At 39.4% G+C, this 22,500-nt stretch overlaps 1 protein-coding gene across 1 annotated transcript in view; it reads right to left on the reverse strand.

Moving 5' to 3' along the window:
- LOC144979059 (MAM and LDL-receptor class A domain-containing protein 2-like) overlaps window positions 1-22,500 on the reverse strand; it is a 269,405-nt gene that overhangs the window by 34,452 nt on the left and 212,453 nt on the right. The window contains 20 exon segments of the mRNA XM_078925674.1: window positions 3,747-3,837; window positions 3,840-3,889; window positions 4,832-4,979; window positions 6,994-7,087; window positions 7,089-7,122; window positions 7,604-7,726; window positions 8,201-8,430; window positions 8,815-8,898; window positions 9,677-9,702; window positions 10,033-10,295; window positions 11,882-12,022; window positions 13,879-13,969; window positions 15,322-15,494; window positions 16,799-17,020; window positions 17,350-17,452; window positions 17,982-18,127; window positions 18,979-19,110; window positions 20,054-20,185; window positions 20,408-20,557; window positions 22,209-22,302. Of these exon segments, the coding sequence (XP_078781800.1) occupies window positions 3,747-3,837; window positions 3,840-3,889; window positions 4,832-4,979; window positions 6,994-7,087; window positions 7,089-7,122; window positions 7,604-7,726; window positions 8,201-8,430; window positions 8,815-8,898; window positions 9,677-9,702; window positions 10,033-10,295; window positions 11,882-12,022; window positions 13,879-13,969; window positions 15,322-15,494; window positions 16,799-17,020; window positions 17,350-17,452; window positions 17,982-18,127; window positions 18,979-19,110; window positions 20,054-20,185; window positions 20,408-20,557; window positions 22,209-22,302 (2,527 nt within the window).

The following is a 22,500-nucleotide window of genomic DNA, read 5'->3' on the forward strand; positions in this document are numbered from 1 at the left end:
GGGAGTTACAGCACATCCACACATAGTTATAGCACATCTACACATAGTTATAGCACATCTACACGGAGTCATAGCACATCTACACAGTTATAGAATATCTACACGGTCATTTACACAAGGGTTTTCTTTTTCCTTTTTCACAATTCACCTCATGATACGTGAAAAGATTTTTTATCAACACTGACACACCTTTAAGAATGCATTACAAACTATCAAGAATGCGCCATGGTGTCTTTTTTTTTTTTTTTTTTTTTTTTTTTTTTTAAAGAAAAGGGAGGAAAGGGGGTGGGGGTGTGGGGGGTGGGGGGGGGGGGGGCAACAACAGAACGACTCAGCAGTGGCGGTTCTAGCCTATTTACAGTGGTGGGGCAAAGATGATTAGGTCATATATATATATATATATATATATTTTTTTTTTTTTAATTTATCTTTTTATTTTTTTAAAGTTATTTATTTATTTATTTATTTTTTAATTATTTTTTTTAATTATTATTTTTTTCACCTTTAAAAAATAATATTTCAACCACAAATAATCACATTCATAATGAAATGACAATACCAGTAGATTTTGATTATTCCAAACGTAATCAAAAATGAATCACGAAAGAGAATACAACTAAAAAATAAAGCGACGAGACATAATGCGACAACACCTTGACAATACAAGTCCATTTCGTTCACTCGAAAAATTAAAGATTTGCTTTAATCCCTCAACGGCGAGATTAATATTTCTGTTACATTACTGGTTTTCAGTAGTATGTGGTAACCATAAAGTTTTAATCGAGAAGCAACAACAGCGATATGACTCGAGTTTCATTCAGAGCTCAAATTGCATTTAACTGCTGTCTTGATGATTAGAATGATTGTGCCGGTGGTGGTAGTGGTTGGAATAGTGGTAGCGGTGGTGGTGGTGGTGGAGGAGGATGTAATTATGGTAGTGGTTTTGGTGGTGCTGTTGGTTAGAATGATATTTATGGAGACGATGACGGAAATTTTATGATGATGTTGATATTGTTTTTATTGCTATTGTAGTACTTGTTGTTAATATTGTTGTTGTTGTTAATGATGAAGATGATGATGATGATGATGATAATGATGATGATGATAATGATGATGATAATGATGATTATGATGACAACGACGATGTCGTCGACAATGATGGTTACCATACGATATTACAATATTACAAAGTTTATTAAATCTTAGGCTTTCGACAATAAATCATACAATTTGATGACCACATACATGAAAGTGGAAAAAAATGGTAAATGGAACCAAACAATAAACTGATACCATTAATAACCACAAAAAATACAACAATAGTAATACCACCAATACGTACAATAATAATAATAATAATAATAATAATAATAATAATAATAATAATAATAATAATAATAATAATAATAATAATAATAATAACAATAACAATAATAATAATGATGATAATAATAATAATAATAATAATAATAATAATAATAATGATAATAATAATAATAATAATAATAACAATAATAATATTACCATCATCATTACTACCACCACCATCATTACTACTACCACCACCGCTACCACTATCACTACCACCATCACCATCATTATTACGTTTCCAATCATTTTTTCTCGTTTCTAAAAAATTGATATCTATCAAAACAGACGAAATTCCGGTCATTTTTTTAAAGGGTAGTTAAAATATCTACGATTTTATTAGCCCTAAAAACTACGATTTTTATTTTCCTATTTCAAGTAGGCAGGTCTGCTATGACAAGTATCAGTATCAGTTCCATAGTCAAAAGAAGACCAACAAAAACACAGTTTATTTAATCTTAGGCTTTCGCCAATACTTCATACAATACAATTAAGACAAAATAATGTTACCAATTTCTCCTCAAGCATTCGTTAGACTATAACAATAACGACCGTGTTATCTTTACTCCTCACCCAACCAACCCGAGCTTCCCGCCTCTTCATCGCGAACTATCTTATGTATGTATTAGCTTCAGGACGGGCAAGTACGGAATCTGCCCACCCTTCCGTATTTCCTCTTTAACTTAGAATTCAACTCTCTCCTTTCTCAGAAGAGTATTTCTCGTATACTAATTCAATTGTTGAGAAAACCAAAATGGTGGTTGTATTTTATATATTTATTTAGTCGTGACTTTTGAATAAAAGTGTTTTGTTTTATTAGACGGAATACAATAGAAAATTACATTGTTTTGCAAAATTATTTTGTCTGGCAATAAAAATACAGCGGTAATTACTTTAAGAATTAAAAAAAAAAGAACTAACAAATTAATTTGTTAAAAAACAAAACAAAAAACACCCCAAAACAACAACAACAACAAAACAAATAAGAAAACAATTTAAATAAATGAGTTTTGAAAAGCACTAAAGAAAACGAGAAAAAAAGAAAAGTTTAAATGGATAAACAAATATATAAAAACAACACAAATTAATACTAAATTGATATAAAATTAGTAAATTAATAAATTTAATTCAATACTGGAACATTCCCAAAGTCATTACATCAATGGTACCAGCACAAGTAAGGCAATAAATAAGAAAAAGTTCGTTTGCAAAAAGCTCTATTTAGTGTTCACTGGTTATTAAGGTGGGCTCATTTGAATTAGCCCGACCTAGTACTAGAGAGGCCAGACAGCAAAAATCGGAGTTAGTTCACCGTCAGGCGACGTGACGATGAGATGACGATGTGGGCGGAGTGGAGTGGAGTGGTTGGGGAGGGGGGGGGGGTGATAAAAAAGAACAGGAGCGTATCCTGGTTTATGCATTACGGGATGCATGGTGATTCGCAATCTATTAAAAATACACACAAATTGATTTCAGTACGAAGTATAAAGTTTAAGTAGTAACTTTTTAAATTATCTAATTTAAATTTGATTATTTCAGACCTGGTAATACAGCATATAACTTGAAAAAACAGGCTGGTATTTGCCCACCCTGCCCATTATTACCAGCCGTCCCTGCGACTCAGTCTGACTCAAGCAGACAGTTTCTACAGAAAAGATGAGAAAAAATAAAACTGTGTATCTTTGGATTTTGTTATCAAAAGTTTTCCATTTTTACCTTGAATGATTCAAATGAGCCTTTGTACACTCGAGTTGTTATATTGTTCCAACAAAAGTGCGCCAAAGAGTATATTGGAGGTCCTGATAGCTCAGTTGGTGGAACACTCGCAAAGGGACTAATACGATCCTGGGTGCAGTCGGGATTTTTCTGAAGCCCCCCCCCCCGCATCCCCACCCCCCTGTCCACCCAGCAGTGAATGAGTAGCTGGGTCTGTTAGATTTGGAGGAAAGTATTTTTATGATAGACTAGCGTCCTATCCACAGGATAGCAAGTAATTGCTATTGTTCGTTTCACGCTATAGGAAACGGGATAAACTCCGGCTCCATGGGCCTAATGACTCTGAAGGACTGCTATAACCCTCTCCTTACCAGCCAGTTTCAAAATTTTCCCGAAAACGTCACACCCACCCAACACAAAAACAGACATTTCTTACTCAAACAGAAAATCAACAAGTACATTCTATACATAATATTGTTGGACAATATGAGCTCTATTAGAGAATGTCAAGTTTTTATAGCGATAGCAAAAAGAAATGAAATCTGGATGAGAAAAGTGACGGTTGCATCGTAACAAATGTGACGATTTTCCAAAAGGTGGTGAGGAGAGGTTAAAGAGTAACTAGTATCTGGTATGTATTGTACACACAGAGCACTACAAACCTCGTCCACTGGTGTGGTCACGGCTTGGTCCAGTGCCATACGAGGGTGTTGACCCTGAGTTCAATGTCCAGTCACGGTTTCTGTCTTGTTGATTGTCCACAGGCAGAACCCGGAGTCAAAGTTACAGTTGTTGGGGTTTGGGGCTGGGGAAAAGGGGGGGGGGGGTTGGGTGGGACACGTTTATTTGATGGTGTGGTGGTGGTGGTGGTGGTGAATGATGGTGATGATGATGAGGTGGTATGGTGGTGATGGTGATGATGATGATGATGATGGTGTGATGAGGTGGTGATGGTGATGTGATGATGGTGATGTGTGATGTGATGATAGTGATGTGATGGTGATGAATGGTGATGATGATGGTGATGATGATGATGATGATGATGTGATGATGATGATGATGATGATGGTGGATGATGATGATGATGATGATGGTGGTGATGGTGATGATGATGGTGGTGATGTGATAATGGTGGTGATGATGATGATGATGATGATGGTGGTGATGGTGATGATGATGATGGTGATGTGATGATGATGATGATGATGATGATGATGATGATGAGGTGGTGATGATGATGATGATGATGATGGTGGTGATGGTGATGATGATGGTGGTGATGGTGATAATGGTGGTGATGATGATGGTGATGATGTGGTGATGGTGATGATGATGATGGTGATGATGATGATGATGATGATGATGATGATGATGATGATGATGCTGATGGTGGTGATAATGATGATGATGATGATGATGATGATGATGATGATGGTGATGATGATGGTGATGATGATGATGATGATGATGATGATGATGATGATGATGATGATGATGATGATGATGATGATGGTGATGATGATGATGATGATGGTGATGATGATGATGATGATGATGATGATGATGATGATGATGATGATGATAAACAAGAAGAATAAGATGATGATGATGATGATGATGATGATGATGATGATGACGACGACGACGACGATGATGATGATGATGATGATGATGATGATGATGATGATGATGATGATGATGATGATGATGACGATGATGATGTTGATGATGATGATAAGCCCCATACCATAAGTGGGAAGTGTAGCGACAGTCACATCGGTAGGGGGTACATTGGTGGTGTTGACACAGGCACCCTTATACACTTTAAGGTCATCTATCGCGATATCTCCCTGACCACTTCTTATTGTACTGTTGATGAGCCCTTCAAACACAATCTGTTAGGTAGCAATTTATAGATAGATAGAACCAAATTGAAGTCACTCAGCCTTTTGTTATTGTTTTTAGCCAGCTATTTTTATGAGTAGTTCTCACTAAATTGTATTAATCAGACTAGAAACGTTCAAGGTTATACATAGTTTTGTGTGTTGGTCCGTTATATCCGACGGGCGGATGTTGTCAGTTTTTAAAAAATTAATGCATAGCATCAATATAAAATTGGGCATTTATATAGAAGGAACGAAATTGACATCACTCAGGTCTTTGTTATTGTTTTAGCCAGCCATTTTTATGAGTAGTTCTCACTAAATGTATTGATCAGACTATATACATGTTCAAGGTTACACATATTTTTGTGTGTTGGTACATTTTATTCGGCGGACGGATGTTGTGAGATTGTTTTACTAAACGCAAAGCATGAAAAGCACGATATCCACTAAACGTCCTCAAAGCGGTTTACAACTAGCCAAGCCAACAGCAACACATAATATCTAATATCAAAACATGACGCCTGCAAAGCGATATTATGATATTAAAAAAAAACAAAACAACAAAGGCAATGCTGTTATCAGCCAGGTACTCATTTACACCTGAATACAGTGAGAGAATGTAAGTTAAAAACCTTTTTCCAAGGATTCAACATTGTTCCGCTCGGAGTCGGACTCAAACCCTGGACCGAGCAGTCCAGAGGGAAGTGTTACAACAGAAGGCTAAAGGTCCCAGCAACATTAACATGTTATATTCATTTTGGTTCATACCTTTCCACAGTCCACAACTATCTAGCAATGTCGTATCACCGTGCCTTGGGCTATAGATAGAATGCGGTTGGCCAAGGAGTTCACAACATTGCCATCCGGAAGTATCACGGACCAACACACAAACTCTGTGTAACCATGAACTTTTATAGTCTGGTTAATACAGTTTAGTGAGAACAACTCACAAACGCGGATGGCAAAAACAATAACAAAGACCTGAGTGACGTCATCTTCGAACTATCTATATTCCTTCCACTACGAGATTTGGCTGGGTCATGTGTGTGGCCAGTGCAGCTATGTGGTCTAGTGGTATGACACTCGCCTTCGGATCGGAAGGTCCTGGGTTCGAGCCTCGCTTGGTGCATAGCTGAGTCCTAGGAGAAGGCTCTTTACTCACATTCTCTCACCATACTCAGGTGTAAAATAAGTACCTGGCCGTTAACAGCGTTGTCTCTGTCCGAAAACATTGTAATATCGCCTAACAGGCGTCATGTCCTGTCCTTCATGTTAAATGTTGCTGTTGGCCAGGGACCCCTTGTAAAGCTCTCTGAACACGTTTATAGGATATTGCTCTATATAAAAGCTCAATTTTTAATTTTAAAGGACGGGAAAAGGGTCATTCCCCAAGACAACCCTGTACTGGACAGCAGATGGGAAGAGAAGGCAGGGGAGACTACCCACTGAAACCTGGCAAAAAAAAAAAAGAATTAAGCCGTTTCGCTATGACACCATTAAATCCCGTCGCCTAGGCATTCCATGAAGGGATATAGATAATCCATCAAACAAGATGTCTGATGTCATCAGGAATCACCTATGTTATCCAAATGAGCAAATTGAGGGGTTGATAATCTTGCCCAAGGAAAAAACGAAAGTGCCTGATGCAGGGCTCAAATCCGGGCCTTCCGGATCACAGTGCTCTCACCACTCAGCCACTCGCCCCCTCTTCTTCCCCCATCCAGGAAAAACGAGATAAAAGGAGCAGGCCTTTCCTAGAATAGAGCCATCGCAAAAGCAACCGACTGCAAAACATGGAGATGTCTGACAGATGTCTGATGATGTCTGACAGATGTCTAATAGATGTCTGACGGATGCTGATGGATGTCTGATAGATGTCTGATGGATGTCTGACGGATGGGCTGAACAGATGTCTGACAGATGTCTGGACTGACGGTTGCCCTATGTAGCCTCAAGGCCCGAAGAGGATTAAGTAAGTGAAGGAAGTACTATGTGTTAACTACTACCTACGGATTTGACTTACCTCAAAGTATTCTGTGCTGTTGATGCTGACCTGGGCATTTCTCCACTCGTATCCTTGATTGCCAGATAGAGTCCACACCATGGACCCAAGTCTTGGTGGATACGACATACACTTGGAGGGAACCAACCTCTGTAGGAAACAACCAGATGGAGGTCAGGGAATGCATGACACACAGTGATGGCGATGATGATGGTGATGATGATGATGATGATGATGATGATGATGATGATGATTCTATGACTACTACTACTACACACACTATATTCTACTACTACTACCTACACTACTACTACTACTACTACTACTACTACTACTACTACTACTACTACTACTACTACACACTACTACTAACTACTACTACTACAACTACTACTACTACTACTACTACTACTACTACTACTACTACTACTACAACTACCACCACCTACACCACTACTACTGCTTACTACTACTCTCTCTCTCTACTACTACTACTACTACTACTACTACTACTACTACTACTAATACTACTACTACTACTACTACTACTACTACTACTACCACTACTACTACTACTACAACTACTACTACCACCACCACCACTACTACTACAACTACTACAACAACTCACCCGATCCATACATGAAGTACCAAAAGGACAGACAACTCTGAGGGGTTGGTGAGAGATAATCCGTGTACAGCCACGCCTTCTCGCCCGCCACATGATAACTGGACTCCACGTACATATAAAAGCCTGGACAACAAACACAAAAACGGTAATAGTCAAATCAATACACTGGTGCTATGGATCAAAGAAATAATACCTGGATTTATTGTGTCCCAGTTGATCCATTTTATTGTATCCTATCACATTCAAACATCAAAGTCCAAAGAGCAAAGGGCGACCATTTGGTCTGAGAGGACTAGACTAAAGTCGAAGCTCTATGGATCTCAGAACGTGCTTGGGGAGACCACAGCTTTCCTGCAACTTGTTGACCTTCAACCATAAAGACACCATGAGGTGGAAGAAGAAGAAGAAGAAGAAGAAGAAGAAGAAGAAGAAGAAGAAGAAGAAGAAGAAGAAGAAGAAGAAGAAGAAGAAGATTCAATGTGTAATATATACATTATTAGTCCTCCCAAAGGACCGACTACATACACACTTCCAAAGAATTTGGAACCGGAAAAGTAGAAGGTATGACGTCACGACTTTTATTCCCTATTGTCTTACCAGCATCTGAATTGGTCGTGTGGTCAACAGGGGGTCCAGTTCTGGACGAGTCCGTCTTCCCGGCATTCCTCAGCCATTCAAACGAGCCTTTCTGCATGGTGCTGAACATGCCACACACGCCGTCCTCGAAATCGCAAGTCCCCACGGGGTCGCATGCACCTGTTTTTATTCTGACGTCATCGAGGCCCACGTCACCTTGGTAACCGTTCCCCACCACGCCTCGAAATGATCTGACAGGAAATAATAATAAATGAATACATGAATAGATTTTAAAAAAATAGATAGATGAATAATAATTATATAATAAAATATAAATAAATACCAAATGTGAACCTTCGCCTCAAAACGGTATTAAGTCGGTTGGTTAAGATGTTGACAATGAATTTATAGCAGAATATCAGACTTGTGTGAGTTTGTATGTTTTATTGAGGAGAATGGATACATATTTTAGGTGATAATGCCAAAAATTTATATTTGACCAGTTTAACATTAAGGGGTTGGGCTTTAATTAGCAATATGGCGTTAACATTTGTATCGTATTATAGGTTAAAAAACAACTTAGTGAAATTAATATCTGTTGCATTTGCGCGAATTGGGGTCGACTAAAAATATACATCTTGCAACGTTCACAAACTAATGAAGGATGATCATATTCCTCGTGTAATTGTAATAGTGTGTCACCATAGAGAGATTTACGGCTTTATATGGGATTTATTGAATACAAATTGAGATCAAAATTATGACAAATTGATGTAATTCAGATTAGGATTAAATTCAAAATTCACAATTATAAAAAAATCTCTAGGAACATCATATCTGTGATAATGTGGAATTTCAGACAATTTCATGAATAGATTTGAGAATGTTGACACAGTTTCCATACCTTGAAATATGACATTGAGAAATGCAAATAAATTCCTTTCACATTTTCACTATTGTACATTTCGACTGTGTTTTTTTTGTGCCTTTATAGTTACTTTACGAATTTGATCAATTATATTATTTCTCGATTAAATAATTTCCACAAATCTCAAAATCAATTTTCGAGGATTTCTAATAATTAGACCAAACGCCTAAATTCGATTAAGCATGTGGTTCGTTTCGACATAATACCGTTTTGAGACGATGTGTCACAAATAAACAATTAATTGAATAAATAAATGAATAAGACAATGGGATGATCTAGATGACCTTTCCATGTGTTCGAGGTCATGGTCACATTGCAAAGTCAGCTCAAAATTACCACGTAGTGAAAAGTATTCACAGTTTGAGAAATATCCAACGTCACAATTTATCAATTTGTTCAGCATAACTCGTGGGTTTGTTTACAACTTTCACAAACAAAGCAGCGTGTTTACATTTATTGAGAAATGTCCAATCGTTGTACAGCAACAAATCATGTGATCGATGACTCAGTTAGACGAAAACATGAATAGAGATGGCTCCCATTGAATAAATGAATAATTAAATAAATACAGTGGATCTTCAGAGCCATCATGCTCCTGGATCCGGAGTTAATCCTGTTTCTATAGCGTGAAAAAGAACAATAGCAATTGCTTGCTACTCTTTGGATAAGACGCTAGTCTATTGCAAAGTACTGTCTATCAGATCTAACAGACCCAGCTACCCATCACTTCTAATAGCTCCGAAGGACTACTTTTTTATGACAGCTTCAAAAAGAACAAAATAATACACACCAAACATTTTAGGGTCAAAACCCTTCATCAGCCATTCACACAAACAGTTAAAAACGTTAACACACATCACAACATAAAATCAACACAGACAACAACACGTCCAGTCAGGAAATACGATGGTCATTAAAGTCTTACATTGAAATCTCCAAGTGTGTCGTTGATGGTCGCTCTTCCCATGAACCACTGGTCCCCTCGTTCATTGCTATTGGACCACACTCTGTGCAGGACTCGATCCGAGGTCTTGGCGTATACGATGAGGGAGCCGATGTTTTTACCAAGCATGTGGTACCAGAAGGTCACGCAATGAGGTTGACCTTTGGTCACCAGGATTTTGGGACTCATCAGTTGGGCGTTGTCTCCAGGAGTCTTTTGGCTAGCGTCAATGTGGAGGTAGTGGCCTGATGATGATAATAATAATGATTCTACTACTACTACCACTACAACACATACTATTACTACTGACTACTACTACTAACTACTACCACTCACTACAACTACTACTACTACTACTACTACTACTACTACACACTACTACTAACTACTCTCTACTACTACTACTACTACTACTACTACTACTACTACTACTACTACTACTACTACTAATACTTTACTAGTCCTATGGAAAGGGTCATGTCAATGGTGCTGCTCGAAGCTTCAACAAATAAATTACAATGTGAAATTGAATCTAAGCTTCGATTTAATATACAAAAACGGATAGAATGGACGTTTTGTGTTTCCCCTTTATCAACAAAACAAGACGAATGAAGATGAATGAATGAGATGATTTGGTAGTGGCGTTGTTAAGATTAATTCATTCATCTTAACAACGCCACTACCACATTATTTCATTCATCTGTAGTGTTTCATTCATCTTGTTTGTTGATAAAGGGGAAAACCCGAACCGCCCATTCTATCTGTTTTCGTATATTAAATTGAAGCGTACATTCAATTTCACATTGTTCTATATTTCATGGAAAGGATAGAAAAGATCCATTGGTATGACACATCCTTCAGCTGTAGATTCTTTGGAGCTTTTTATATAGCGCAATATCCGCTAAACGTGCTCAAATCCTTTTACAATGGGTCCCTGGCCAAAAGCAACGCTTAACATTTAGAACGGGACATGACGCCTGTTATGCGATATTACATTTTTTTTGGACAGAGACAACGCTGTTAACGACTAGGTACTCATTTTACACCTGAGTCCGGTGAGAGAATGTAAGTAAAGAGCCTTCTCCAAGGGCCCAACTATGCACCGAGCGAGGCTCGAACCCAGGACCTTCCGACCCGAAAGCGAGTATCATGCCACTAGATTACATAGCCACATAGCCAGATAGAAAAGATACATGTATGACACGTACTTGAGCTCAAGCTTGTTTGAGCTTTTTATATTAGCGCAATATCCACGAAATGTGCTCAACGCGCTTTCCCTAACAAATATCAACACTGAACATGTCGAGTAAGACATGACGCCCGAAAAAAAAACCAAACCAAAACAAAACAAAAAACCCCCCAAAAAACAAACAAACAAACAAACTTATTGTGTAGAAGGGAAGAATCCATTGGTCACATGACACCACTTGTGCATCAAAACCATCTTGACTTCATCAGGAATTTGTCATCTTTAATTTCCTTGCAACAACTTGAGCTTTTATACAATATCCATCAACTAGACGTGCTCAAATCGCTTTACAAAGGGTCCATGACCAATTGCAACACGTAGCATGTAAAACGAGACATGACGCCTTTTAAGCGATATTACAATTATTTTTTCGGACATAGATAAGGATGTCAACGGCCAGGTACTCATTTTACACCTGAGAACGTTGAAATAATGTGAGTAAAGAACCTTTTCCAGGAATCAAAGAACCCGGGACCTTCCGATCCGAAAGCGAGAGTTATACCACTAGACCACGACATCGCCAGGCAAAAAGAACACGCGTTGACCATCTCCTTGTTGTATAAATCTACGTTAAATCCTCACCATTTCCATTCCGTGTGGTGTGATCACCAGAGGGTCCAGTTCCATAGGATTCCGTCCTGTTTTGCCATCGGATCCAGTTGAACTTGTCGGTCTGGGTCAGTTGTGTGTAGCCACACAGATCGATCTCAAAGTCACACATGGCTGTCAGGAACGAAACAGAACATCAATTGTCACCCATTCTATCAACACGGTGATATGTCTGGGTGTGCTAGATGTCGGGATGAGACTTCAAAGTTAAAATGATTAGAGCTTTAGAGCTTTTTATACAGCGCAATATCCACTAAATGTGCTCAAAGCGCTTTACAAAGGGTCCCTGACCAACAGCAACACGTAACATGTAGAACGAGACATGACGCCTGTAAGGCGATATTACAATTTTTTCCGACAGAGACAACGCTGTTGACGACCAGGTACTCATTTACACCTGAGTACGATGAGATAATGTGAGTAAAGAGTCTTTTCCAAGGACTCAGCTATGCGCCGAGCGAGACTCGAAGGACCTTCCGATCCGAAAGGAGGTGTCTTACCACAAGACCACATAGCCGCAAAATGATTAAAAACAAAAAAAAAAAAAAAAAAACAAAAAAAAAAAAAAAAACAAAAAACAAAATAACTTGAGCTTCAATATAGCACAGTATCCAATAAAAGTAGAGAGCGGTGGGGGATGCCTGAAGCCTGGGATCGTGTGTTTGGTTTGGTTTAAACGGTTTTACGGCGCTTGAAATACATTCAGGTCATATGTGAATGTGACCCATCGTCTCAAAACGGTATTATGTCGGAACGAACCAGATGCTTAAAAGCCGAATTAAATGTTAAACTGGTCAAAAATATAAATTGTTGGCATTAGCACCATAAAATATGGTATCCATTCTCCTCAGTAAAACATACAAACTCAACACAAGTCTGGTATTTCTGGCTATAAATTCAGTTTTCAACATCTTAACCATCCCGACTTAATACCGTGTTGAGGCGAAGGGTCACATATAAGCGCCAGTAAAAAGGAAGAAAATTGGATAGTAAAAACATTCTAGATGTACAGTTAAAGGGATTGAGGAAAAAGTAAGACAAAGGGGAAAGGTTCAAATAGAGAACAGATGTAGATTCTAAGAGTTCACTATCAGTGTACTTAGTTTTTTTCCCCTCCCCGCCAAGGACTCCTGTCAGGACCAGGACAAAACCAAGAAATCTTATCCTAAGACAAAGACAGAAAGCATGTTGGAAAACAGATATGGGGGGATAGAAGATACAGTAAATACCTCCCTGCCCACCATGGGAGGTCAGGAACCCCACTCAGATCGCAGCATATGAAAATGCCAACGAAAGAGTTGATAATGGAAATGCTTGGGATGGGACCAATAGGGAATGAGATTAGCGGAAGAGTAGCGTCCCTTAATTGGACGTCACCGGCGGAAAGTTATTAGAGAGAGAACGTCATGTTGGTTGTGCGCATGCGTCTCTCGTCCTCGCTTCCGATGAAAGCGGCATGAGACACTACACCGAAAGCGAGGGCGAGAGAGACGCATGCGCAAAACCATTTTGACGTTCTCTCTGTAAAGTGACGTCCAATCAAGGGACGCTACTCTTCTGCTAATCTCATTCCCTATACAGAATACCCACTAAACGGGCTCAAAGCATTTTACAAAACAAGAAATATAACATTCTATTTTGAGATATTATACTATAAATTATCCTCACTAAACCAATTAAAATTAACCCTTTGCATACCAAGTACAGGACAATCACCAAAAATTAACCCTCTGCTTATGAAGTACAGGACAATCACCACATCTGTTACCACCGACGTGCACTTATTTGCAGGTCTGATAACCCAATTCATTATGGGCTCATTGTTGTTGTAATGGAAATCTCAAAAAAAAAAAAAAAAAGAAAAAAATGACACGATATTGTCCATTACAACAATGTTAAACTCGGCCCATAATCGAGTTCGGATGTCAGACCTGCATATATGTACACGTCGGAACCAGTTTAGCACGTACGTTGTAAAGGACATTTTCCAAGGCTGAGTGAAATGTCGTCCAGAGCGATATCTCCTTTGTAGGCCGTCCCCACGATGCCTTCAAAGCCAATCTGTCAAAACAGGACATTAGATAACATAACATTATTGAGCTTTTATATAGCGCAATATCCATTAAACGTGCTCAAAGAGCGTTAGAAAATCCCTAACCAACAGCAACACGTAACATGTAGGAGTGACATGACGCCTGTTAGGCGATATTACATATATTTCGGACAGAGACAACGCTGTTAACGGCCAGGTACTCATTTTACACCTGAGTACGGTGAGAGAATATGAGTAAAGAGCCTTTTCAAAGGACTCAACTATGCGCCGAGCCAGGCTCCAACCCAGGACCTTCCCTTCCGAAAGCGAGTGTCATACCACTAGACCACATAGCCGCATTATATATTCCCTATAATCATCTCAAAGGTGGGGTTGGGGGGGGGGGGTGGGGGTGGGCACAATTGTTCAGTTGGTATAGTACTCGCTTCACACGCAAAGGGACCGAGATCAATCCCGGGTAAAGACGAGATTTTTTCTGACCCCCCTTGTCCAGCCAGCAGTCAATGGGTAGCTGAGTCTGTTAGATTTGGCGGAAAGTACTTTGCGGTAGACTAGCGTCCTATCCAAAGGATAGCAGGCAATTACTATTGTAGGAGTCAGGTGGATGTGTAAAAGTGATCTAAGAGTTAACACAATCAGAAACATGACATTTTGGGTTTACGACAGAACTACATGCCTACTTGAAAATTTTAAAAAATCGTAATTTTTAGGAAATAAATTTGTAGTTGCTATAATTAACTTTAAAAATACACAATTTACTTTCACAAGGATTAAATAATATTTCAACATTTTAAAATGATGTAGTCTGGCATCAACTTCCATTTTCAATAAGTTTTAATGACTTAGAGATGCTCATGAAATTATGAAATTGGAGCCAAAATTTCGTAACTCTACGACTTTTTCGTAACAGTAAGTCGGTCTGGTTAACGCACATAATTAAAACTGTGTCATATTTTGGCAGCTGTCATGTCCAAAGGGTAGCAACCAATTGCTATCTTAACGCTATGGAAACAGGGATAAACTCTAGCTAGATTGGCCTTAAGTATCTGAAAGACTTCTTTTGAAAAAAATAGATCTTTTATATAGCGCAATATCCACTAAACATGCTCAAAGCGCTTTACAAGGGATCCCTGGCCAACAGCAACATTTGACATGTAGAACGAGATATGACGCCTGTTAGGCGATATTACAGTTTTTTTTTCGGACAGAGACAACGCTGTTAATGGCCAGGTACTCATTTTACACCCAAGTACGGTGAGAGAATATAAGTAAAGAGCCTTTTCCAAGGACTCAATTATGCGCCGAGCGAGGCTCGAACCCAAGACGTCCCAATCAACACTAGTCACATTTTACCACTTGCCTGATAATTATAGTTGGTTTTCACGCTGGCAAACGCTTTCCTCCAGATATTTCCTTGAGTGGCTGACCTGGTCCAGATAAGGCTACGGTTCGCACCCACAATCAGGTAGGCATTCAGAGTCTCCACGTTTGGTCCAAACATGTGATACCAGAAGGTCAGACACATCTGGTCAGCTACACACAAATCAATCAATCAATACATCTGGTCACTACACACAAATCAATCAATCAATACATCTGGTCACTACACACAAATCAATCAATCAATACATCTGGTCACTACACACAAATCAATCAATCAATACATCAATGAAATATGTAAAAAAAACAAAACAAAACAAAACAAAACAAGCCAAAGCACTTGACCCCCGTGTGGTGTCCGGGCTCCCTCAACAGAGAGGGTCAAGAATAGCCCAACGCCAAGCCAGCGTGTGTAAAAGGCGACTAATGGTGTGTGACTCCCCCATCTTTGAGTCACCTGGTCCTCCAGATTGGGGGTTGGCAAAGGGTTAACACCCCTATCCGTTAAACTCAAACGTTACAGAAACGCAGACGGACAAACCAAAACCCTTTTTTTTTAGCTTGGGCGACCGAAGAGTTTCTGCAATGATAGAATTTATGAAGGACAACAGATAACACCGAAAGGACTCGATGACCCCATGACATGTTCGCCAAACAAGCAGCTTCGAATTGCATAGTGGAATATGGAGAAGAATTAAAGAAGCTGATAAGAGAAGTGATAAGACATGTAACGAGATAAAAAAAGTTAGCTCAGGTTAGAGAGGGATGGAAACTGTTTGTCTGTGGCCTATACCTTGACCTAAGGTGAAAAAGGCAATGATGATGATGATGAAAGCACTTGAGCTTTTATTTGCACAACATCCAATCAAAGTGCTCTAAGCGCTTTACAATAGGTCCCAAGCCAACGGCACCACTCAACATGTGGGACAAAGTATAACACCTGAATGGCAGACTTAATTTTTTTTTTTAACAGTGACAGTGGTGTTAATGATCAAGTACTCGTTTTACACTTGAGTCAGGTGAGGGAATGGAAGTAAAGAGCGGTTTCCGAGAGCTGAAATTTGCACTGCCAAGAGCAGGATTTAAACCCGGGACCTAGAGGTCCAAAGGCGAGTGTCATACCACATGACTACAAAGCTTTCAACTATAAAAAAATAATAAAAAGTTTAGCTTTTATATAGCGCAATACCCACTAAACGTGCTCAAAGCGCTTTACAAGTGGTCTCTGGCCAACAGCAACACTTAACAAGTAGGACGTGACATGACGCCTGTTAGGCGATATTACAATTTTTTTTCGGTCAGAGACAACGACCAGGTGCTCATTTCACACCCGAGTACGATGAGAGAATGTGAGCAATGAGCCTTTTCCAAGGACTCAACTATGCGCCGAGCAAGGTTTGAACCCAGGACCTTCCGATCCGATAGCGAGTGTCATAACATTAGACCACATGACTTACCAGGCTTTGGCTGTAGAGATGAAATGAGAACAGCCCTGTCGCCTTTCTTCTGTGGGAAGGATGACTCGATATAGATGTAATAGCCATGTCCAGTGGTGTGGTCACCGGACGGTCCAGTGTCCTGGGACGGGGTGGCCTTGTTGGTGAGTGACCAGTCAAAGTCGTCAGCCCGCGACTGGAAGAATCCACAGAAATCGCCTCCAGCAAAAGTACAATTCAGAGCTGTGAAGAGGAAAAGATGATAGGATTCAATAGTCTGATGTCACGTCGCCCAGCAACCAGCGGCGTGGTTCTTAACAAAGAAAATGGCTATTTGCGGTAGACTAGCGTCCTATCCAAAGGATAGCAGGCAATTACTATTGTAGGAGTCAGGTGGATGTGTAAAAGTGATCTAAGAGTTAACACAATCAGAGAATTTTTTGTTCTTCATTCTGGCTAGAACCTTTTCATATGTCATGTGATTAAAATGTATAAAAGTCAAAACGTGATCAGATTTATAATGTTTTTTTCCTCTGGATTTTGTATGTTTGTAATTGCTATTGGTCACTCACTGGTCAAGTTAAACAGGTGATCAGGCTGGCACGTGTCAAAGAAGATGTCGTCTACGGCAAAGAAACTCTTGGAATTGGAATGGGGTGTGTGGGTGATGACGATCTGGTGTGTGGAGAGAGAAAATAACATGAACATGACGTGAAAATAACATGAAAATAACATGGACAACGAGAAGATGATGAAGAAGAAGAAGAAGAGGAGGAGGAGGAGGAGGAGGAGGAGGAGGAGGAGGAGAAGGAGAAAGAAGAAGAGGAGGAGGAAGAGTAAGAGGAAGAGGAAGAAGAAGAAGAAGAAGAAGAAGAAGAAGAAGAAGAAGAAGAAGAAGAAGAAGAAGAAGAAGAAGAAGAAGAAGAAGAAGAAGAAGAAGAAGAAGAAGAAGAAGAAGAAGAAGAAGAAGAAGAAGAAGAGGAGAGGAGGAGAAAGAGGAGGAAGAGAGAAGAGGAGAAGGAAGAAAGAAGAAGAGGAGGAGTAGAAGAAGAAGAGAAGAAGAAGAAGAAGAAGAAGAAGAAGAAGAAGAAGAAGAAGAAGAAGAAGAAGAAGAAGAAGAAGAAGAAGAAGAAGAAGAAGAAGAAGAAGAAGAAGAAGAAAACACAATTGAGTCAACGGTAATCGTGTGAGCATTGGCACATACCTGGTATCCAGCAGTCAGCTGACCGATGTCCACTGAATAGGCCCTCCATTTCCCATTGCCAGCCCCGATATTGTTGGTTTCAAACAGTCTGGTGTACTTGAGAGTTCCCGTGTCGTTGGAATTCTGTAGGTTGATCTGCATTGATCCTGTACGCATTGGAAATACATGAAGTGGTGGATGAAAGAATGACACGTGTATTTTTAATACTACATTGACATGGATTCTTTTCATCTTTATCAGCATCATCATCATTATCATCATCATCATCATCATCATCATCATCATCATCATCATCATCTATCATCATCATCATCATTCATCATCATCTCATCATCATCATCATCTCATACATATCATCATCATCCATCATCATCATCATCATCTCATCATCATCATCATCATCATCATCATCACCATCCATCATCATCATCATCATCATCATCATCATCATCATCATCATCACATCATCATCATCATCATCATCCATCTCATCATCATCTCATCATCATCATCATCATCATCATCATCATCATCATATCATTCACCATCATCATATCATCATCATTTCATCATCATCATCATCCATCATCATATCATCATCACTCATCATCATCATCTCATTCATCATCATCATCATTCATCATCATCATCATCATCATCATCATCATCATCTCATCATCATTCCATCATCATCATCATACTCACATCATCATCATCATCATCATCCATCATCACCATCATCATCATCATCCCATCATCATCATATCATCATCATCACTCATCATCACATCATCATCATCATCATCATCATCATCATCACATCATCATCATCATCATCATCATCATCACCATCATCATATCATCCATCATCATCATCCATCACCATCTCATCATTCATCATCATCATCACACACCCATCATCATCATCATCATCACCATCACCATCATCATCATCATCATCATCATCATCATCATCATCCCATCGTTAGACCATCACCTTGCCCAGGGCCTTGTGTGTAATATGAGAAGGTCATGTGACAACTGGGCCCCGTTGCGGCTAAAACAGGGGAGATAAATCTAGCGGCAACGCGTTGGACGCCAGAACCCTTCACAGACGCCGCGTAGTAACCTTGGAAACAAATAAACAAAATGGTGAGTGTTTAACACATCTCATTTACAATAAAATGTATTGGGTAATTAATTGAAAAAAGAAAACAAAACAAAAACAAACAAAAGAAAAAACCAACAAAAAGAAAAAGAGAAAAAAAAAACCCACCCCCCAAAAAAACAAACAAAACAAAACAAAACAAAAACAAAAAGCAAACAACAAAGAAAAATTGATCTTCTATATGGCGCAATATCTACTAAACGTACTCAAAGTGCTTTACAAGAGGTTTCTAGTTAACAACAACACTACCTAACATGTAGATCAAGACATGATGCCTGCTAGGCGATATTCCTTTTTTTTTCAGACAGAGACAACAATGTAAGTGGTCAGGTACTCATTTTACACTCGAGTATGGTGACAGAACGTGAGTAAAGAGCCTTTTCCAAGGACTCAATAATGCGCTGATCAGAGCAGGACTCTAACCTAGGACCTTTCTATTCGAAGGCGAGTGTCATACCACAAGACCTCATAGCCGCACATATGATTACATATTGATGTCACGTGTTTAGGTAAAATACCTATATGTTCTACCCGACAGATGAATGATTGCAAAGCACAAAACTATGAGTGTCATTTGGGACAGCGTGGCTGAGCCGTAACCGAAAGGTACCGAGTTCGAATACCCGCTGTTCTGTGTGGCCTTGAGCAAGCCACCTGGCTCTAGCTCAGTTTCCATTGGAATAGACCCTAAAGACACATTTCCCCTATGGGATGCATAAAGGGAAGTTTATTATTTATTTATTTATTTATATATTTATTTTTTCAGGTTTATAGCCTGTTTCTCTATTGAGAACTAATCACCGAGCTGGTGGTTTAAAACCTCAAACAAAGGGTATGTTACCACTACACCACAATGTCACACACACACACACACATACATACACACACACACACAATCCCATACCTTTGTATTGGCCATCGGCATCAGTCGAGGGCTGATCACTTGTGGTTCCATCGCCGTGAGTTCGAATCCAGTCGTACGTTCCCGTACTGGCGTCCCGCCATCCACACAAGCCACTGCTGAAGTCACATGACCCTGGTGGAGAGAAAAACACTTTTATTTATCTTTCAAGAGCACTTCCTTTAAATGCCAAGGGGCCGAATAAGTAAATGAATGGATACTATTAACCAAATGAGCATTGGCTGATATGACCTTCAAGTGTTGAAGCTTTGCAAAACTTATAAAAACAAACAAACAAACAGGCAAACAAACAAACAAACAAACACACAAGCCATTGGTATTAAACCTTTGACCTACCACAATTGGCCTCGTCAGATTTATCAAAGCAGTCATTGGCGAAATCACAGACCTTTGCTTTGGGGACACAGGTTTGATCCCCACAAGTGAAGTCACCGCCACAAACACTCGTCGTGGTGGGAGTGGTGGGTGGGGCCGTTGGGAGAATGGCTGGCAATGAAAAAATACAAGGGGAAATATTGATAAACTTTATCAAACCAAAATGTGTTTTTCTAATTTTGCTTTTAAATCTTCATGGGGTAGCGTGGCTCAGCGGTACTGTCTTTGATTCGAACCCGGAAGGTACCGAGTTCCATCTCCCGCTGCGCTATGTAACCTTGAGCAAGTCATCGCCTCGTCATAACTCAATTTGCGGCGCTGCATTGCGGCTGACGCCTGGGTTACTCCAGTCTTCACGTGGAATAGACACTAGAGACAAATTTCCCCTATGGGATGAATAAAGGGGATTTTGTTTTAAAATTTCCCTTTATCCTCCAACACATAAATAAAAATAATGCTTGTCTAACCACTAGAAAAAATCAGATTTATTGAAAGACCTTAAATCCATCGCCTTCATGAACTCAAAGCCTGGCAATGACGATAATGACGTCACAATAAAAGACGAAGTAAACCAAAATAAAACAAACGGTGAGTTTTATTGCATCAAACGATGAGTTGTATAGATAGTATGCAGTTGACGTCACTCAAGCATTTGTTATTGTATTTTGCCATCCGCGTTTGTGAGTGATTCTCAATGAACTGTATTAACCTGACTATAAACGTTCATGGATACACACAGTTTTGTGTGTTGGACCGTTATACTTCCGGATGGCAATGTTATGAGCTTCTTCGCCAAGCGCATACTATATATTGAATAGTTCAACCAATGGGATCATTACTTTGTTTCTTTGAGTACTACTCACGACTCATCAGGCGGTGTGCACCAAACTATAAATGGCAAGTTTTAGTGTCAAGCTGTAGATAGTATGCGCTTGGCTAAGAAACTCACAACATTGCTATCCGGAAATATAACGGACCAACACACACAACTATGTGTAACCATGAACGTTTATAGTCGGGTTAATACAGTTTAGTGAGTACTACTCATAAACGTGGACGGCAAGAAAAAATAACAAAGACCTGAGTGACTCCATCTTCATTCTATCTATACGTTTCCGAAGGCTATGCCTTAAGATCCACAGATCTGAAGTCCAGTCGTGGCTTTCCTAAACATAAAAGGCCTGATACCGACCAATCAATGACGTCACAAATGACGACGATGATCACCAGTAGAGTTTGTTGTTAGAAGTGCTCATCAAGTAAACAAATGATTCCATAGGTTGTGCTATTGATTACAACTCACAATTAACTTCTTATTCCCGTGATCTTCGTCTTTTATAGATAGTTTGAAGTTGACGTCACTCAGGTCTTTGTTATTGTTTTTTGCCACCCGCGTTTATGAGTAATACTCACTGAACTGTATATGATAGTAAGTCAGATGATCACTCAGCCTTTGTGTATTGTTTTTTGCCATCCGCGTTTGAGTTGTTCCACTATAACTGTATTAACACAGACTAAAAAGTTCATGGGTTTCACAGAGTTGTGGGGTTGTCGTCACTTCCGGTGCAATGTATGAATCCTGCCCAAAGCGCATTCCTATCAATTAACCTGACTATAAACGTTCATGGATACACACAGTTTTGTGTGTTGGTCCGTTTTACTTCCGGATGGCAATGTTATGAGCTTCTTAGCCAAGCGCATACTATCTATACGTTTACAAAGGTTATGCCTCAAAACCCATAGATCTGGAGGATTTGCTTACTGTTTTGGCTGAGTTTGCATCCAGGAGTCAAGGAAATATCATCCACAGCGATGTCCCCGAGATAACTAGACCCCACTGTACCTTCCAGAATAATCTGTCAAATTAAATGTTGACAAAAAAAAAAAAAAAAAGGTAACATCAGAGGTGAATTAAAACAACAACAATAATCCCCCCCCCACCTCATAAACTTGAGATTTTATATAGCGCAATATCCACTAAACATACTCAAAGCGCTTTACAAAAGGGTCCCATACAAACAGCAACAGGTAACATGTAGAACGAGACATGGCGC

Source organism: Berghia stephanieae, chromosome 8 (genome assembly GCF_034508935.2).
Source record: "Berghia stephanieae isolate SIO BIC M18660-M18661 chromosome 8, UCSD_Bste_1.3, whole genome shotgun sequence".
NCBI classification, from domain to species: Eukaryota; Metazoa; Mollusca; class Gastropoda; order Nudibranchia; family Aeolidiidae; genus Berghia; species Berghia stephanieae.